The sequence below is a fragment of the Antechinus flavipes genome, chromosome 4 (genome assembly GCF_016432865.1).
Source record: "Antechinus flavipes isolate AdamAnt ecotype Samford, QLD, Australia chromosome 4, AdamAnt_v2, whole genome shotgun sequence".
Classification (NCBI taxonomy): domain Eukaryota; kingdom Metazoa; phylum Chordata; class Mammalia; order Dasyuromorphia; family Dasyuridae; genus Antechinus; species Antechinus flavipes.
The window spans coordinates 104,284,764-104,302,500 of NC_067401.1; the positions used below are offsets into that span (position 1 = coordinate 104,284,764).

General features: G+C 38.0%; 1 protein-coding gene across 1 annotated transcript; it reads left to right on the forward strand.

The window, feature by feature from the left end:
- The first annotated feature begins 820 nt into the window (after nucleotides 1-820).
- On the forward strand, nucleotides 821-16,031 carry LOC127561289 (natural killer cell receptor 2B4-like). Its single transcript, XM_051996574.1, has 6 exons — nucleotides 821-1,112; nucleotides 6,969-7,304; nucleotides 7,397-7,728; nucleotides 11,359-11,467; nucleotides 12,464-12,552; nucleotides 15,216-16,031. Exons 1-6 carry the CDS (start codon nucleotides 1,058-1,060, stop codon nucleotides 15,273-15,275), a joined length of 981 nt encoding a protein of 326 aa, XP_051852534.1. The 5' UTR covers nucleotides 821-1,057; the 3' UTR covers nucleotides 15,276-16,031.
- Nucleotides 16,032-17,737: the final 1,706 nt, after the last annotated feature.

Sequence of the window (17,737 nt, forward strand, 5' to 3'; positions counted from 1 at the left end):
GAATTTAATTGTATTTTTCCTTATCTGTCACCTTAATAATATTCCTTCAGATTTGTTTAATTTCATTATACTGTCCTGAATTCATTATTCATCTTGAAATCATCCTCCTACCGTCTTCTATGGCTCTAGCAATTGACTTAAATTCTTTCCTTACAATCATGACTCAATAGCTAAGGAGTACAGTGGATAGAGAACTGGAGTACAGTTAGGAAGACTTGAGTTTAAATCCAGCCTCAGACACTGGCTATGGGATGTTGGGCATGTCACTGAACACTGCTTCCCTCGCTCAGTTCCTCATGTAAAAATAAGCTGGAGAATAAAATGGCAAACTGTTCCAATATCTTTGTCAAGAAAAACCCCAAAATAAGGTAGCAGAGAATAAGACACCATTGAACAACCATACTCAGGATTAACATCCCTGTTTTAGACCTTGAGATTTTGGTCACTATCCTTTAAGATGAGGGGCAAAGAACCTCTCCTGTGGAAGGCCTTGCAGATGTGCCCTCCACACCATCCCTGCATGTATCAGAGCTTTCTCCTTTAAGATCACCTTATATGTTTCTATTTTTGTTTTATTTGCTATATCTTCTTTTAGAATGTAAACTCCTTGAAGGTAGCATCTGTTTTTGCCTTTCTCTGTCTCCCCAAGTCTTAGCAGAGTCCGGAGGAAATAAATGTCTAACAAATGCTTGTTGGTCAAACTGTCACTGCTGAAAACTAACAGAGGGAGGAGCCCTCAGAACAGAGAAGCTGACCTCACTAGCTAGCTCTGTGCTCTTGCTGGGCTCAAGCCTGTAAACATATATGATGAGAGCTCAGAGGCTGAGGTTTTCTCAACTCAGTTCTGACAATTTATTAACTCACACAAGATCAGCCACAGCGTGGAGGAAACTGTGGCCGGACTAATTATGAGGGTTCTGTGCTTCAGCGAAGGCCTGTGCTTTCCCCCACCAGCATGCCTTTGCTTCTTATTATTTTCAAGGCAGTGTAAACCACACTGAGGGGGGCTAGGTGAGGGAAGCAAGTGTCAGCTGGGGGGTTGAGGAATCCTGTAGAGATGCTTTGGAAAACTTTCACTCCACTTCTCTTCCTTGTCTTGCTTCAGAACCAAGGTAAGGGGTACCAGAGGGGGGATTAAGTATGATTAGGACCAGAGAGGTGTTGTGAGGAATAGAGAGCTACAACAAATGGAACACCCCTCCATTACTAAAATAATTGAACTGTCTTAGCTTCTGAGATATCACTGATGCAATTAAAATCTAATGAAATAGATGGGGCACCAATTTGGGAATGAGATTGTGGGTGAGAACTCAGTGATTGTTACCAACTCCCTTAATGGTCCCAAACAGAATCTCTAAGCAGGTCTTCTTGCTTCCTGCTTTTGTTCCTGAACTTCATCTTTCCAGGCTGTGAAATAAAAAGAACCATTCCTGACTGTGTGCACTGGATAGGTCTGAAAACCTGAGTTCAAATCTGGCTTTAGACACATACTACTTGTGTGATCCTGAAGTAGTTATTTAATTTCTGTCTGCCTCATTTTCCTCAACTCTAAAATGAACATAATAATAGCACCTACCTCTCAGGATTGTTGTGAAGATTAAGTAAAATAAGAATTGAAATGCACTCAATCCAGTGCCAGGCATATGGTTTGTTGTTCTTGAGTGGTTTCAATCATGTCCTACTTTTCATGACCCCATTTGGGGTTTTCTTGGCAAAAATACTAGAATGGTTTGCTATTTCTTTTTTTAAATAATAATAATACTTAATTTCTTAAACAACAGTTTAGAAACTGAGGCAAACAGGCTTACATGATTTGCTCAGTCACACAGCTACTAAGTGTTTGAGGCAGGATTTGAGACTCATCAGGAAGATGAGTCTTCAAACTCAGTGCTCTATCCCCTGTGCCACCTAAGTATATATAAATGTTATATATAATGTTAGCCATTATTATTGTCTTAGAAGTTCCAGGGAGCCAACGAAGATATTTGAGCAAGATGTTAACATGGCTATATCTGTGCTATGTATTATTTTCTAAACTCGTTGAGAGTTCTATTAAAGGGAATGCAAACTTGAGCCAAGCTGACTAATTCGGAAGCTTTTTCAATAGTCCATGTGCAAAGTAGAAGCTATATAAATAGAGAGAAGGACATGGAATCGGAGGTATCTGTGGGGATAGACAGTGTAAGATTTAGCAAGTGATGGTATATATGAGCTGAAAGATAATGAGAGCTCCAGATTGTGAACCTGTTTCACTGAAAGAATGGGGGTACCTTTAATGGGAAGGAGGAAATTTGAAGAACAGGAAAGTTCAGATAGGGGAAAGATAATAAGCTTTGTTTTGGACATGTTGATTGTGAGATGTCAGTGGGACACGGTTGGGTATGGGGTGGAAGTTCAAAAGAGAGTTTAGGGGTAGGAATCACCTATATGGAGATAATAATTAGAACACATGGGAATTGATAAGATCAAAGGAATGAGTACACTTAAAGAAGAGGAGTGTATCTAGGACAGAGCCCAGGGTTACACTTGTATGAAAGGGACAGGCTGTGTATAACTGTGTATGAAACTCAGCAAGGGAAACTGAGAAGGAATGATTAGCTGTAGAGAATTAGGAGAGAGCTCTGTCACAGAAGCCAAGGGAGAAGAGAGTAAGGATCCAAGAGAATGGAACACTGTCAAAAGTAGCAGAGAGGTTAAGGAATATGGGGACTCAGAAATGACCATTGTCCAAGGACTAATTGATTGACATATGAACATAACAATGTAACACTATGGATTATCATTCACATTATACCAACTCCAGTTGTTAATTGGAAACATTGTCCTTATTTTTGATCTCTCTCTTTGTCTGTCTCTGTCTGTTACTCTCTCTGTGTCTCTCCCTCCCTCTCTGTCTCTCTGTCTCTGTCTCTCCATCTCTCTCCCTCTCCATTCTTTCTCTCTCCAAATATATGTATGTATATATGTACTTAAACATGCATATTGCAAATTTATTATTTCTCCCTTAACATGTCATTCATGTCCCATTCTCAAAATAACACAGCTACCACCCTAGTCCATTGTGTTTATTTAACCTCCTCTGAACTATTAAAACTATATCCTTATTATTCTCTCTGCCTGTAATCTTCTTCTAGTCTCAAACATCCTCACCTAATATGTCAATGTGAGTTTTCTAAAGTGCAGTCTGCCCATGTCATCCCCATCCCCATACTAAATAAATTCCAGTGGCTCCCTCTTCCCTTCAGGATGATATAGAAATACTGTTGCTTGATATTTAAAGCTGACAGTCTAACCTTTCACACTTTTAAAATCTTCTTACACTTGGCTCCATTTTATACATTTTACAATTCAGCTACATTGACCTATTTCTCATTTCTCATATACAAGACTCCATTTCCTGACTTTGTGACCAGGGTCTAGAATGCTCTCTCTCCTCATCTCTGCATCCAAGAAACCCTGACTACTTTCAAGACAGGTGAAATGCTACCTTTGTTATGAGACCTTTCATGGTTTCTCCAGCCAACAGTTTTTTTCTTCTAATATTACTTTAAATATACTTTATAAGTGTCTTGTGACCCTCTCCAATTATCCTGATCTATGTCTTACCAATGAACCCAAATGACTGACCGAGAAAGTGAGGCTGGTGACTTTGCACAATCCATCATCATTTAAATCCAACTGTCATGGCATCACGTCCCTAGGATCAGGGTCCTCTTTAAGAATGAAGGACAAACAAACAACAACCTTTGTGAGTAGAGCTGGTCCATTGGGGACTTAGCTGAACTGTTCAATTTAGAAATATATCTTTTCCTTTTTTTCCTTTGTTCATTACTTCCCTTCCTCCTTTCCTCTCTCCTTCCTTCTCTTCTTCTATCCTTCACTCCTTCCCTCTTTCCTCCCTCCTTTCTTCCATCCATTCATTCTTCCTTTCTTTGCCCCTTCCTTCCTTTCTGCCTCCCTTCTTTCCATTCCTCTCTTCCTTTCTTTTCTCACTCTTTGTTTTTCTCTTTTTTCCTCCTTCCCTCCCCCTTTCCCTTCCCTTCCTTCTTCACTCCTTCCTTCTCTCTCTCTCTCTCTCTCTCTCTCTCTCTTTTTCTTTATTTCCTCATAATGAATTATACCCTTCCTATGGGTGTTTTGCCCAAAGAAATGTATTTTTTTTCATTAATGAAACCTCCCAAGATATATTGGGGTTTACTGGCTAGATACTTTTCTATGGACCACGATTTAAATCCAAGTCACTCTGGCTTTCATTGCTTGACCGACAAGAGGTCCCAGAGCAAGTCCCAGTTGACCATATTTGGGTCCTGATTGGTTCACAATGAATATAAATAGCAATTGTTTCTGTTTTGGAAAGAATCCTTGAGTGTCTTTATCTCTCAGATTGGACTATTTTACATGGCGGGGGGGACAGGTAAAAGAGGCCATTACTTGCCTCATATTTTACCTAGCTTTAATAAGTCAAACTGAAAACTGTTAAAGAAATTATCTTTAAAAGGCCAAGGTCTCCTACTGTATCCAGGACCAGTTCCAGTATTCATGATTCATATATTGCCACTGGATCCACATCTCTGGAAGAAAAAAATGGGGCTGGTGACTTTGAATAGCCTTCCCTCACATAAATCCAAGTCTTTTGCATGTCATGGCATCACCTCCCTGACATCATGGTTGTCTTCCTGAACCAAGGACAAACAATAGCAGCAAGTGTCTTGTACATTCATTTGCATGTTGCTTTTCCCATTAGAATATAAAGTCCTTAAAATTTTTGCCTTTTTTTGGATTCCCAACTTTTGCACACTGTTTAACCCATAGAAATCACTTAAGAAATGCATGCATGGTTGGCGGCCAGTTTCCTCATTTGTAAAATGAGCTGGAAAAGAAAAAGGCAAACCACTCCAGTAGTTTTGCCAAGAAAATCCTAAATGAGGTCTTGTTGAGGTGGATGTGACTGAAACAACTGATCAGCAACAATAACAGCAATAAATGCTTTGTTTTTTAAGTATGTTTCCTGTAAAAGAATCTGTTGTAATGTTTATTACCTATGCAAAATAAATGAAAAGTAGTTTTATGGGGTGAATATACTAGAATGTGAGGGAATTAGAAAAGACTTCTTATAGAAGGTGGTATTAAAGCTGACCTTCTAAGCTAACTAGAGATTTTGAAAAAGAGGTAAAGATGGAGCTCATTCCAGGCATATGAGTCAAGCAAAGAGTTGGAAGTATGAAGCATGAGAAACTGGAAGGAGAACAGTTTAAATTTTCTTTTATGTTTTCAGGATAGCATTTTTTAAAATAACTTTTTATTGATAGAACTCATGCCAGGGTAATTTTTTACAGCATTATCCCTTGCATTCACTTCTTTTTTTTTTTTAATTTAAATTTTATTTTAGTTAATAATAACTTTGTATTGACAGAATCCATGCCAGGGTAATTTTTTACAACATTATCCCTTGCACTCGCTTATGTTTCGTTTTTTCCCCTCCCTCTCTCCACCCCCCCCCAAGATGGCAAGCAGTCCTATATATGTTAAATATATCCTTGCATTCACTTCTGTTCCAATTTTTCCCCTCCCTCCCTCCACCCCCTCCCCCAGATGGCAAGCAGTCCTATATATGTTAAATATGTCCTTGCATTCACTTCTGTTCCAATTTTTCCCCTCCCTCTCTCCACCCCCTCCCCCAGATGGCAAGCAACAGGATAGCATTTAATGGATTGAATGCATAGTAAGGCTAGAAAATTAGCTTGGATAAGTGATAAATTTTTATTTGATCTTTGGGTTAATATCGAAATACTCAAATTTATTGGGCAGGAGAGTGATATGTTCTGAAACATGTTTTTGTAAAGCCATTTTAAATAACTAGATGGAAGTAGAAGAAGAGAGAGTGTGAGGGTAGCTAAGTGGCAGAGTGGATAGAACACCAGAGTTCAAATCTAGCAACAGATACTTAATACCTCCTAGCTGTGGGACCTGGGCAAGTTACTTAACCCCAAATGCTTCAACCAAAAAAAAAAAATAAAAAAAAAGATTGTGTGTGTGTGTGTGTGTGTGTGTGTGTGTGTGTGTGTGAAAAGCATGAGATTTTTGGTGTCTCTCAACAACCAAAGACCCCACAATGGTGATCATCAAATACTCAAATGTCTTTGGAAATCTGGGTGTCCCTGGAAGGCAGAGATCAACCCTGATTAGGGAACAATAAATGGAAAAGTGGACTTTTAAATGAGGTTGTGAGCTGAAAGCCTTCAGTTCCTCCTGCTGAGAATGTGGCTTGGTGAGGATTCTAATCTTGATCTTGAGATCAGTCAGAATGGTTGCCTTATTTTCTCCACTTTGGTTCAACAGCCTATGTGAGTGAACAAAAGCAGGGGATATTGGTAGTGATCCAAAACTGAGGCTTTACTGGACACAGTCCATGACAGGATAATGGGACAAGAGACTTGAGAGAAGAATCATTCATTTTATGTGAGAACAAAAAAAAAAAAATACTTAGATATTTTTCTTCTCATAATGGCACGTTAGCTATACAAAGAAGTTTGAAAAAGTGATGGCTTTTCTTTAGTTTGTATTGACATATGTTCTGGTTCTAGATAAAGAAGAGTTTTATGCAGTTTCTCTAAGAACAAATTTAGGCAGACTAGATCATCATTTGACATAGGCTTAGAAATACTGGCTATCCTGTCCACAAGAAAAGTGGGAAATTGTCTCATGTTTATCCTTTGACTCTATGTTCTTTTATCCTAGATCATAAATTCTGGGGCAGAGCCATTCATTATGGCTCTGCATACAGGTAATATTTAGCATAGAAGATTTATTTGGGAGAGGACAAAAGGGAACGCAAGGAAAAGAATTCTACTTTAGTGCTACACTGAGACTGCTCTGTGAACATATATATTAACCTTCATTTTGGAGGGTTATAGATATTGTACTCTCAAAGCTAGTGACCTCTCATTTCCTGAACTTTTCTCTCTTAGGAACACCAGGTTCTGATATGAGCATAAATGTCATCATGGGAGGTCGTATCCAGTTACAGCCAATTTGGAGTCAGGAGTATTCATCCAGTTCAAAATTCACTTGGTTTGTGACACTATCTTCAAGTAAGCAGACAATTAAAATACTGAGTTGGGAAACAGATAAAAAGATGAAATGTGAAGCTAAGCAATTTAAAGACAGAGCTCATATCCAGCCTGACAACTTGACTTTATTCATTAACTCAGCTCAGAAGAATGACAGTGGTTGCTACTACATGCAAATCACCAGTCAATCAGGACAAACTTTTAAGTCTACCTCATTCCAGGTTTCCGTGTTTGGTGAGTATCTATGATGATATTTTCCAGTCCCTTTATCAGCATTGCAGTACCTGTTTCACCTGGGCCAATTCTAACAGAATTTTTGCATCTAGATCCTGTCCAAGCTCCACAGATCCAGGTGACTGGAAAATCATGGAATAACACCTTATGCCATGTGAACCTGTCCTGCTTTGTTCCTGGGAACAGTAATTTGGTATACACTTGGTACAGAGGGAGAGAACGAATTAAAACCTCAGGAAAGCATGCCCATGTACAGCTCTATATCCAAGCCAACACAGAGAATTTTTATTCTTGTAATGCCAGCAACCCAGTTAGCTCAGCAAGCCATACCACCAACCTTGCCCAGGCATGTGCTAGCCCAGATTATAGAACAAGCCCAGGTAAGAAGAATATATCTTTACTAAATATCACATCTTTTTTGATAGTGACAAAATCCTTCTAATATTTTTTTGAAGTATGTGAGAGCCATGGTTCTTAGTTAGTTTGAAAGAATTCAAAGAGATTATCTTGTAGTCACAAAAGCATTGATTTTTGCTATATCTGATGGACTAAGCTCTAAGTGAGTCTAGTGATTAAAAAAGAGTTTGGGGAGAGCTTTATATGTTGGAAATTTGGGGCTTAGCTAGTAGGTCAACAGCCTATAAGGTTACAAATTAAAAAGAAAGATAAGAAAGCATCTAGGAAGGAGATTTTCATTCAAGTAAGGATATAGGATGTCTTTTATCAAGGTACTATAAACTTGACAGGATGGGGTTTCTGCAGGGGACAAATAAGGAGCAACAGATAAGATGTTTTAGTATTCCACATTCCTTAGCTCGATAAGTAGTTTTGAGTAGACCTTGGAGTCTGTTCTATAATCTCTCCCATTTTTGTCTTTGGGGGAAAGGAAATTCTGGGAAGAAAAGTTGAAGGTCTTGTTCTTCTACAGGAGCTGTGGCTGCTTCAAGTTGGAAGGCAGTGTAGAGCTGAATCTTCCTTACAGGGAAGGTCTCACTCAAAGGAGTGATTAGCTCAGAAGCAGGGTTAGAAGCTGGTTGAAGCAGCATCCAGTGGGTCTTGTAGTGTTGGCCACCATTCAAAGGTTAAATGACCAGAGCCTAAAGGAAATAAATCTAGCAAGTAGGGGATTATGGAATATGGCATTCTAAACAGTAAAAAAAAAGTTGGTTGGCAAAGAATACATGTGCCAAAGTGTTTAATAGTAGTTAGGCATTGGTTAGAGAGGAGGACTGGTTAAGGGTCTCCAGTGGGAGGCTTTTCTTTTGATAGGGCCTTCAGAAATATAAAGTGTTTCCCTCAGGGGCATAGATGGTGCCTGAAATCAGGCTTGTCCTAGTCTGATGAAAGAATTAGTTCTCCCCTCTTCCTCTCCCTCCTCCCCCAACTAACAGGAGCCCGCAGGATGTGGCAGAGAGAGCATACAGGGTGGGATAGAGAAGGCAGGAGAGTGCACTAAGAGATGGGCCTTCATTCTTGGGATATTATGATTGAAAGCACACAAAACATGGTTTAAGAAGTGTGGAAGAAAACAATCGATGTGGACAAATTATGATTAGTTTTTTTTTTTTTTTCATCTTTCCTAAGAACTGAGGATGCAGGTGAAGGGGAGATAATATTTTAAGTGCCCCAGTCACAATTTGTTTTATTTGTGATGTGAAGGTTGGGCCATAGTTACTCTGTAAAAAGCTTGGTAGCCAAAAAGAGGTATGATCTCTTTTAGTAGAGACTTTGCTGTTCTTATGCTACCCTGGCTCTTCCTCCTGAGTAATTTTCTCTGCAATGAAAGTAAAAATAGACTTAATTCAGGAAGTGTGACACCAGTTGGAGCAATATAACCTCAGGGGAATGACATCATAACTTGTCTTTCTGACATACAGTAAGGATGGAATGGGACTGTAATCAAAATTCCATTGAACAAATAGCCTATGTAGCATTGGGATGAACGTAGAGCCCAGCAAAGAGAAGCCACGATCCCCAGGAAGAAGATTGCTTCGGGGAGCTGAGATTATATTTAACTTAAAAGTAATCTTCAGAAAGGGGGGATACTACTAGGTCAGCTGAAGCATTCAACCTTTCCTTAACAGGGATCTTAGAATAGTCCTCTGTCAAAAAGCAGGATGTTGAGTTTAGCCCAAACCCCTATATGAGGCATATGTGAAAAGTCTGTCTGCCCATCTTTTTCAAGCAGGCAATCTGATATTCTTTCCCTAAACAGACAAGTATACCTTTTCTGAACAGGTTTTAGAAGAAGGGGGTTAACAGCATTTTCAGGGTTCACTTGGGCACAAAATATTAGATCTTGGACAGGTCTGTTAATCCTGCCTAATAGTGTTTTCTAGGCTCTGACCAGTGAAAATAGATTTCACGGGACTGGAGGGCAATCTCTGTAGCTTGGTGTAGACCTAAGAGAAATTTCTACTGGCTTGTCTGTGAGATTAGAAGCTACTTTGAGAGTATTTAAAAGCATCCAGAGGATGAAAGAGCATATCCCTTCTCTTTTGCAAGGACCTATTATAGGATAGAAGATAAGAATTGGAGAACTTGGGGGAGTAAGATTTTAGCCAGTGTATAGGTTGGTCAGCAGACTCTTTTGTGGCTGCATCAACAAGCCAATTTCCTATGGCTTAGTCTGTGCATATCAAATTAGTTACATGTTTGTACCACAGGACACATAGTACAACAGATATTTTTCCATATTAGGAATAAACTTAAATAAAATTGAATTTCCCATTGATATAACACAAAATATTTCATAGCTTTACATGCCTCTAAGAAAACTGATTGTACTGAAATTCTCTTCTCCAAACTACACTGAAGATGTTTCAACAAACAAGAACTGTTGACTCCCACAAATAGTTGTATTAATTGTTTTTACATCATTTTGAAACCTTTAAGCACCTTATTTCATATATATATATACATCTAGTAACAAATAAATGACTAGGTCAAATAGTCATTTGTCGAATGACTACATATTTTCAGATAGAAAATAATCATTTATTTAATGAATATACATTTTTATCTTACATACTTACAATGTGCTCGTGGCTTCTATTGACCAATTACTCTGAATATAGAAATTTTCTGTAAGAGAAAAAAGCAGGGACATGATCATTACAGAAATCATCCTTAACTCTGTTTGACCAGGTATGAATCACAAATGATAATTACCATTGGTTAAGTGATAACCAAATATGCAGTTACAATTTTACTCTATAGCCAGATTCAAGAATATGTGGAGAACATTATTGTATAAAGCAATGCAATTGGGAAATAGAGTTAGTAGGAGCCTACTTTCAGGGTGGAATGGTGGGTTTACTGATTAAATGGTCCATCATTCACACCAGAAATCAGACTCAAAAAAAAATAATAGTATATAATATCCCAAGACATTTTCTCTCAAATAGCGAAGTCCAACATTAGAGGCTTATCCTTCATCAGAGACTTCAGCTCTCAAGGATCACATATCTTAAATAATAAGTGTTATATTGGTAACAGTAAGAGATTGATAACAGAAAATTCACACTTAACTTAATTTTAAACAATATTACACAAATGACTTTGGTTTAAGATGCTCAATAACCAATTATCCAAGATGGGATGTAGGATCATAACAAATAGATGAAAAATTATAAAATGTGTTCAATTATGAAAGCTTTAAAGTGACTTTTATGCAACCAATTAAATTAGCCTCATCAAAATTACAAAATTTATCAGGCCTTACCTACATTAGACATTTTGCTTAATATCTTTCAATAGTTTTTCCTTTCTTTTTCTTTTAAAACTATCCTGATTTAAAAATCAAATGAGATAATATTTGCAAAAGCACTTAGCACAATGCCTGAGACATAGTAAATGGTTAGTGAATACTTGTTCCCTTCCCTCTTCCCAACGATTCCTTGCACTTCCTTGCACAGGACAGGTACATAATAATTCAATGTAAGGTAAAAGGTTCTTATCTTTTAAGATAAGTTGGAGTATGGCAGAGATAATCTCTCCACATCATTGTCATCACCCTTTCTTTTATAATAGTTTAATTTTTTCCTTTCACTAGCTTTCTGCTTCCAATCTTGCTGGTCAAGATAAATCAGTGCATTCATCAGTACAATTCTCCAAGCATGTAAATCTCCTCCTTCAGGATGAGTATTTATATGTTTATATTTGTATGAACATGCATATCTATATCCATTAGTGGACATTCAGAATATATGTCTATGCTTGCCTTTTTGTGATGTGAAAAGCTTGTGTGTTTAAGGGCCTGAATGTATGGGTGATGTGGAGAACTGCCTTTCACAGGTTTAGGGTTAAGGATGTAGCCTCTGGCCTCTGCTGTCTTAAGCATATCTGTTAAATAATTGGAACTCTAGTATGAAATACCTATAGCTTAGAATTGATGGGTAAACAAGAGATGGGTTTTCTTTTCTAGGAGAGTGAGGAATCTCAGAATACTGAGATCCAATTGGGAAAGAAAATACAAAGAGAGAGAGAGGGAGTATTTAGTCTGGCATAAGCAAGAAACCAGAAGAGATCTCTGTGAGTAGCCAGGGGGACTTAATGTAATTCAGTCTGTCTAGATAGGGAGTAGAATCTAGGGACAACTTGAAAAACAGAGTAGGCAAAGGTGATACCAAGATCAGTATAAATGACCCAAACCCAAATCCTCAGAAAATCAAATGGAAAGACCTTGGACATGGATAGCTTTGGTCAATGCTGGACAAAGCTGGGTGGTCTCTATGCTGCTAATTATCAGCTTCCAGACATCAGTGATTCAATTGTCCTGGATATATTAAAAAAGACTAGTCTAAATGTGTGTTGCTGTCAGAAGGAGATAAGGGATGGGAATCCATCTATGTTACTAAGACTGCAGCCAGCCACAACTAGGAGCCCCAGAATCTGGGGTTAAGTCAGTGACAGAAAGATACCCACTTCCTTTCTCACCATTATCTATAGTCAGATCTATGTCCAGAGACAAAATGCCATATAAGGTGTTCTTTGCTCTTTCACTAGAGGTCACAAAGCAGCATTGTTTATATTTTGGGAAATAGATGCTAGGGGGGACTGACTAGGAGACCCTTGATGCTTCTCAAAATCTCCATCTGCACCCTCTGATTGGGTCCAAATTTAATGTGACCATGACAATTGCATCTCTCAACTTTGAGCCGACTTCTCTCTTTCTCTGAATTTTCAGCAACCTTTTCCCAATCAAGTAAACTCCAACTCATCCCATCCAGTTACTATCTATCAAGAGGTAAGTTACAAAATTGCCTTCTGAATATACTGGCTTCTCACATCCATCAAACCTCTTCTCAGGGATAATGTTGAGGTTCAGAAGGAGACCCCAAGGGACACAGACTGATGTCACAGGGTATCGCAAAAGAATTTGCAGACTTGAATCCATCTCCAAGTCAAAGGGCAAAGTTTATTGTAATTGTAATACCAATTTAAAGTGGGCTAAGTTCCAAAATGATTTAGCAAAGAACTAGAAAAAAAATAAAATTATAGGACAAAGTTAGAAAGACAAAAGCTGCATGTTACTTATTTGCTAATTTTATGTCTTAAAGGTAGGATTGAGAGATGGTCTATTCACTGTTGTCTCAGGAACTTGGTTATCACTAACCAGCAGATTATCTATCAGTCAGCAGTATTGGTAGGACTATCCTAAAGCCAGAAGATTTTAGAATCACTGATAGACAGATGGTTAGAACAATAACACTCTTAAGGTCAGAGGACCTCAGGATCATTGCTATATCATCCCTAAAATCTAGAGAAAAAAATATATAACTATATTATTATATTTCTAAGGCCACAAGACTTTGTTATCATTGACAGACAGATTGTTAGAATAATAATACTCTAGGGTCAGGGGACCCCAGGATTACTGCTAGAAATTCTACCTACCAGTATCATTTATCTTGAGAGAGTGCATAGTTCTCATGTATCACTGATTAACTGTCTGTAGAACCTAGGAACCTGCCCACCATTTCAAAGAGAACAAAATTGAACCACACTAAATGTGTGGTTCATAAATAAATGCTTCCTTAGGGTCAGTCAGTTACCCGTTTTGGACTAAAGCACCTGAATCCATAGCAGCCTAATGGCTTAGTTCCAAAAGAGTAGAACTTCCTGGGCCACAGATGGGCAAGACCCTGTTCAAATGTGCCTAATAAACTAATTTTGCCTTTCTGGTTAATCATCCAACAGATTTCATAGGTATTTGTGTAATAGAGCAAATGGTTTGCCAGCGGATTAGAATATGATGCTAACAAGGTCTGGATCACTGATTTGTTGATAAACCCTGTTGATGGCTAAAGATTGCAAATCCTAACCATAGGCTATTTTCTTATAAAATCATACCATACATTGAAGGTAGGCTGGGCAAGACTGTCTGGCTCATGTAGGATATTCTAGGGTTCATTAGTACTACCAGGACTGCAAATCAAAAACTGTGTTATGGGATAACTAGATGGTACCCCCATGATACATGGGGAGCACCAGCCCTGGAGTCAGGAGAACCTGAGTTCAAATCTAGCCTCAGACACTTACTAGCCATGTGACTCTGGGCAAGTCACTTCACCTCAATTGCCTCACAAAAAACAACAAAATAATCTCCTCCCCATCAAAAAAAACAAACCAAAAAATCCTGCTCTAGAGCAGTATTTGGCAAATAAATGCTTTTGGTTTTTGGTTTTCTTGCTCCCTCACCCCTAATTCACTTTTTAATTATGAAACAACATTTCCACTGGTTCTCCTTTCCCTTCTCTTATATAGAAGTAACTTTTGGAATTCTGCCTTGTCTATACCTCTAAACTGACTCAGATTGTTTGTTAGTTGAATTGGGAAATTCTGCCCAAGAATGGAGTTGATACCAGAGTGTGATTATGAAGAAGCCCTTATCTCTCCAAAGTACAGAAGCAGCAAACAGCAGCTTCCTGGGTATGAGACACCCAAAGCTTCCTATTAGTCTTTGACTCTTTGTGACCCCATTTGGGATTTTCTTGGCAAAGATACTGCAGTGGTTTGCCATTTCTTTCTCCAGATCATTTTACAGTTGAGGAAACTGAGACAAACAGGGCTAAGTGACTTGCCTGAGGTCACACAGCTAGTAAGTGTCTGAGGCTGGATTTGAATTCTGGACCTTTTGACTTCAAGCCCAGCACTTCATGCATCGTACTACTACCCCCATCCCAACATGTAGCACTTAGGAAATGCCAGACATTGTGTTCAACACAAGATTTGCAAATATAAGCATAAATGTATCTAAATATGCATATACTTTTATCTATATATCTATATGTTTATATATGTAGAAGTCTATATTTCTACATATGCAAAATGCCTCTATATCTCTGTATAGAGATAAATATAAATATATCTATTTATGATACCATATAATATAAATGATACCATAAAATATAAATATAAAATGTATATATACAGATTATATACACATATAAATATATAGACTATATATACACAAAAATATATATGTGCATATTTGTATTTTTTTTGTGTGTGTATTTAGATAAAGAAAAGGAAAGAATGAAAGAGACAGAGAGAGACAAAAGAGACTAGAGATGGAGAGTATGTCAGCCCTGCCCTCAAAGACCTTAAATTCTAATGGGAAAAACAACACATAAAGGGAATGGTGACTGGGAGGGATGGGGGAGTATTCTGGGGAGATAGAAAGTGTATCTGGGAAAGAGGGAGATTAAGAGGTCCAAAGATGAATTGATTTACTTTCCCACGGACTGGAGTCTGGATACTGGAAGACTTGGTATGGAAATTCAAGTCTTATATCCTGTATGGTGTTTTGTATTACCAGTCAGGAGTGCAGGAGTGTGGTGGCTTGGATATGGTCAGATTGTAAGCCTAATGATAGGTACTGAATTAATGTCATTGCTTCTTCCTCAGGTCCAGAAATTCAATCGACTGTCTAGCAAGGAGTTGGAGATTTTCCAGCTCTATTCTTAATAATGACAGCTACTATCTGAAATGAACATATTGTTGAAGCATTTTGAGAGCGAAGAGATTTGGTAATAAAAACAGCTCATATTTTTATAGGTCTTGCAGGTTTACAAAGCTCTCTATTCACATCAATCACATGATGAAAAGAGTGCGAAGACTACACAAATATTCCAATAGTTTACAACCTTATCAATGTGGACAGTCTCTCTAGTGATGTGGATCACCATTCATTTTTGCCTGCCTATTTTGTGTGACACTTTAATCTAATATCAGGGGGTCCATCTCACATGCTGGAAAACTTCCTGGATCTCACATCACAAGAAATGTGGAATACAAATGGAATACAAAGCTATCATCCTATTATCCCCTTGTCCACAGGCCCAACTCATGTTCCTTTTCAAACATAAACTTTGTTGTTGACATTTTTTGCTCTAATTCTTTTATAAAGTTTCTTATTCTATGCTGCAGGATGATCAAATCTACTGTGCACTTATCCACTGCTCTCTGGTCAATCATCTGTATTAATTCTTTAAGGGCTATAACATTCTATGACTTATTAGCCATGCAATAACATTGGTGAGAGTGTTGCTTTTAAAAAGATGAAACTTTGTTTTTGTGAATCTTTACACATGAGGAAATGAACTCTTGAAGCCCTAAGTGACTTGCTCATGGTCAAACAGCAAGTTACTGTCAGCGTTAAATCTTCCGGTTCTATATTTGTTTTTAGCTACGATTGTCTGGAATAAAAATACAATTTAATCACCTGTGTCTACTTTGGAGGCTGAAAAAGTTGACAATGCTGGATAATTCACCAAAGACCTTGATATAGTTCCCCTACCAGTGCATAGCTCTGGAGAGGATATCTGGAGTATATTTAAGGCTTATGTTACTTAAATTTTATAATTGTTCTAGAAGGTTATTGCTAATATTCATCATAAGAGACAAAGATGGCTGGCACTGTTTTCTGCCTCACAGGTAGAGATATCAAGGCATAGAGAAGCAATTTTACTGAAAGTCACATAACCAGTCACTAAATATAAAGATGTTCATTTTCTGAGATTCTAATCAATTTATAAGTCTTTATTAAGCATTTAGTACATAGTAAGCATTGTGCTAAATGTTGGGTACAAACACAAAAGCAGTTTCTGACTTCAAGGAACTTACCTATTAATGTGTGGGGAAAAACCACATAAATAAATAGGGATGTACATTTTTCCCATTGACATTTTTTAACTTTAATTCTTTTAAAAAGTTAGATAAGATAGACATGGAATTATGTGTCTTTTTCCAGAAAAATAGAGTTCTTAACATTTTTATGTCATGGACTCCTTTGGCAGGCTGGTGAAGCCATGAATGCTTTGTCATGTTTTTAAATATATAAAATATATTACAAAGGAAACCAATTGTGTTCAGATACAGTTACCAATATATTTTCTCAATAATATTTTATTTTTTCAAATACATGTAAAGATAGTTTCCAAGATTCATTTTTGTAAAATTTCGTGTCCAATTTTTTTCTCCTTCCCTCTCCTCCTGCCCCTCTTGATGCAGGTTGTGGTCCCTTTAAGAATTGATTTATTTCTGATTTCCAATATCAATCCAGGAAGCTAGGACCTTTTCATTCACCAATCCTGGTCAATAGTACCCCTTTGAATTCCAATAGAAGATCTGGGCCTGTCCCAGCCCCCACTTGGATCTGAGCCAACTTGGGCTCTCCCAGCCCCCATTCTGATCTGCTCAGGTTTCCCAAGCAAACTCTAGCCCTCACTGGAACCCAGGGAGGAGCCAACTTGGGATTCCACCCACAGGCCCCTTTAGCTAAATCTCTCCTTATAAAAGAATCAAACTGGAGCCCTCTCTTTGCAGAGGGTCAAAACACGCTACACCCTAAGGACCCTCTGTCCATTGGAATCCTGTTTCTGGCGCCCTCTTATCTCTACCTTCACCTATTTCCTTAACTATACTTAAACCTTACTTCTAAACCCCATAATAAAACTCTTATCTAGCTTTTCAGGCCTATAAATTCCTTTATAGAGGACTCTCCTGCTGCTACTAGATCTCATTTAACTCTGTATCTTTGCGCCAAATCTAAAGGGGTTGCAGGGGAGCTCTATTTGACTCCCTGTACCCCAAACCTGCCAATAGACCTCAATTAAACTCTAATTTCATTTAGGTACCCCATATCTAGACCTTATCACCCTCTCCAAGACAGCAAGCAATATGATATAGGTTAAACATATGCAATTCTTTTCAATATATTTCCTTATGTTTCATGTTATCAACATTTTTTAATTAAAAAAAAAACAAAACTAAATTCACAGACCCCAGGTTGGGAACCCTGGAGCCATTGGGGTGGGGCATTATAGGAAAGGTTAACTGCAGAAGACCGCATTTGAGTTGAACATTTGAAAGAAGCCAGTGTTAAGAGGCAGGATTTAGAACAGCAAAAATTCTACATCTGCAGTATT

What these genes read in the sequence shown, in the direction of transcription:
- LOC127561289 (XM_051996574.1), top strand. Translation starts at nt 1,058, where the DNA reads ATGCTTTGGAAAACTTTCACTCCACTTCTCTTCCTTGTCTTGCTTCAG. An exon ending in TGTCTTGCTTCAGAACCAAG is followed by an intron (nt 1,113 to 6,968) that starts GTAAGGGGTACC and finishes TTTCTCTCTTAG; the next exon opens with GAACACCAGGTTCTGATATG. An exon ending in CAGTTACTATCTATCAAGAG is followed by an intron (nt 12,553 to 15,215) that starts GTAAGTTACAAA and finishes CTTCTTCCTCAG; the next exon opens with GTCCAGAAATTCAATCGACT.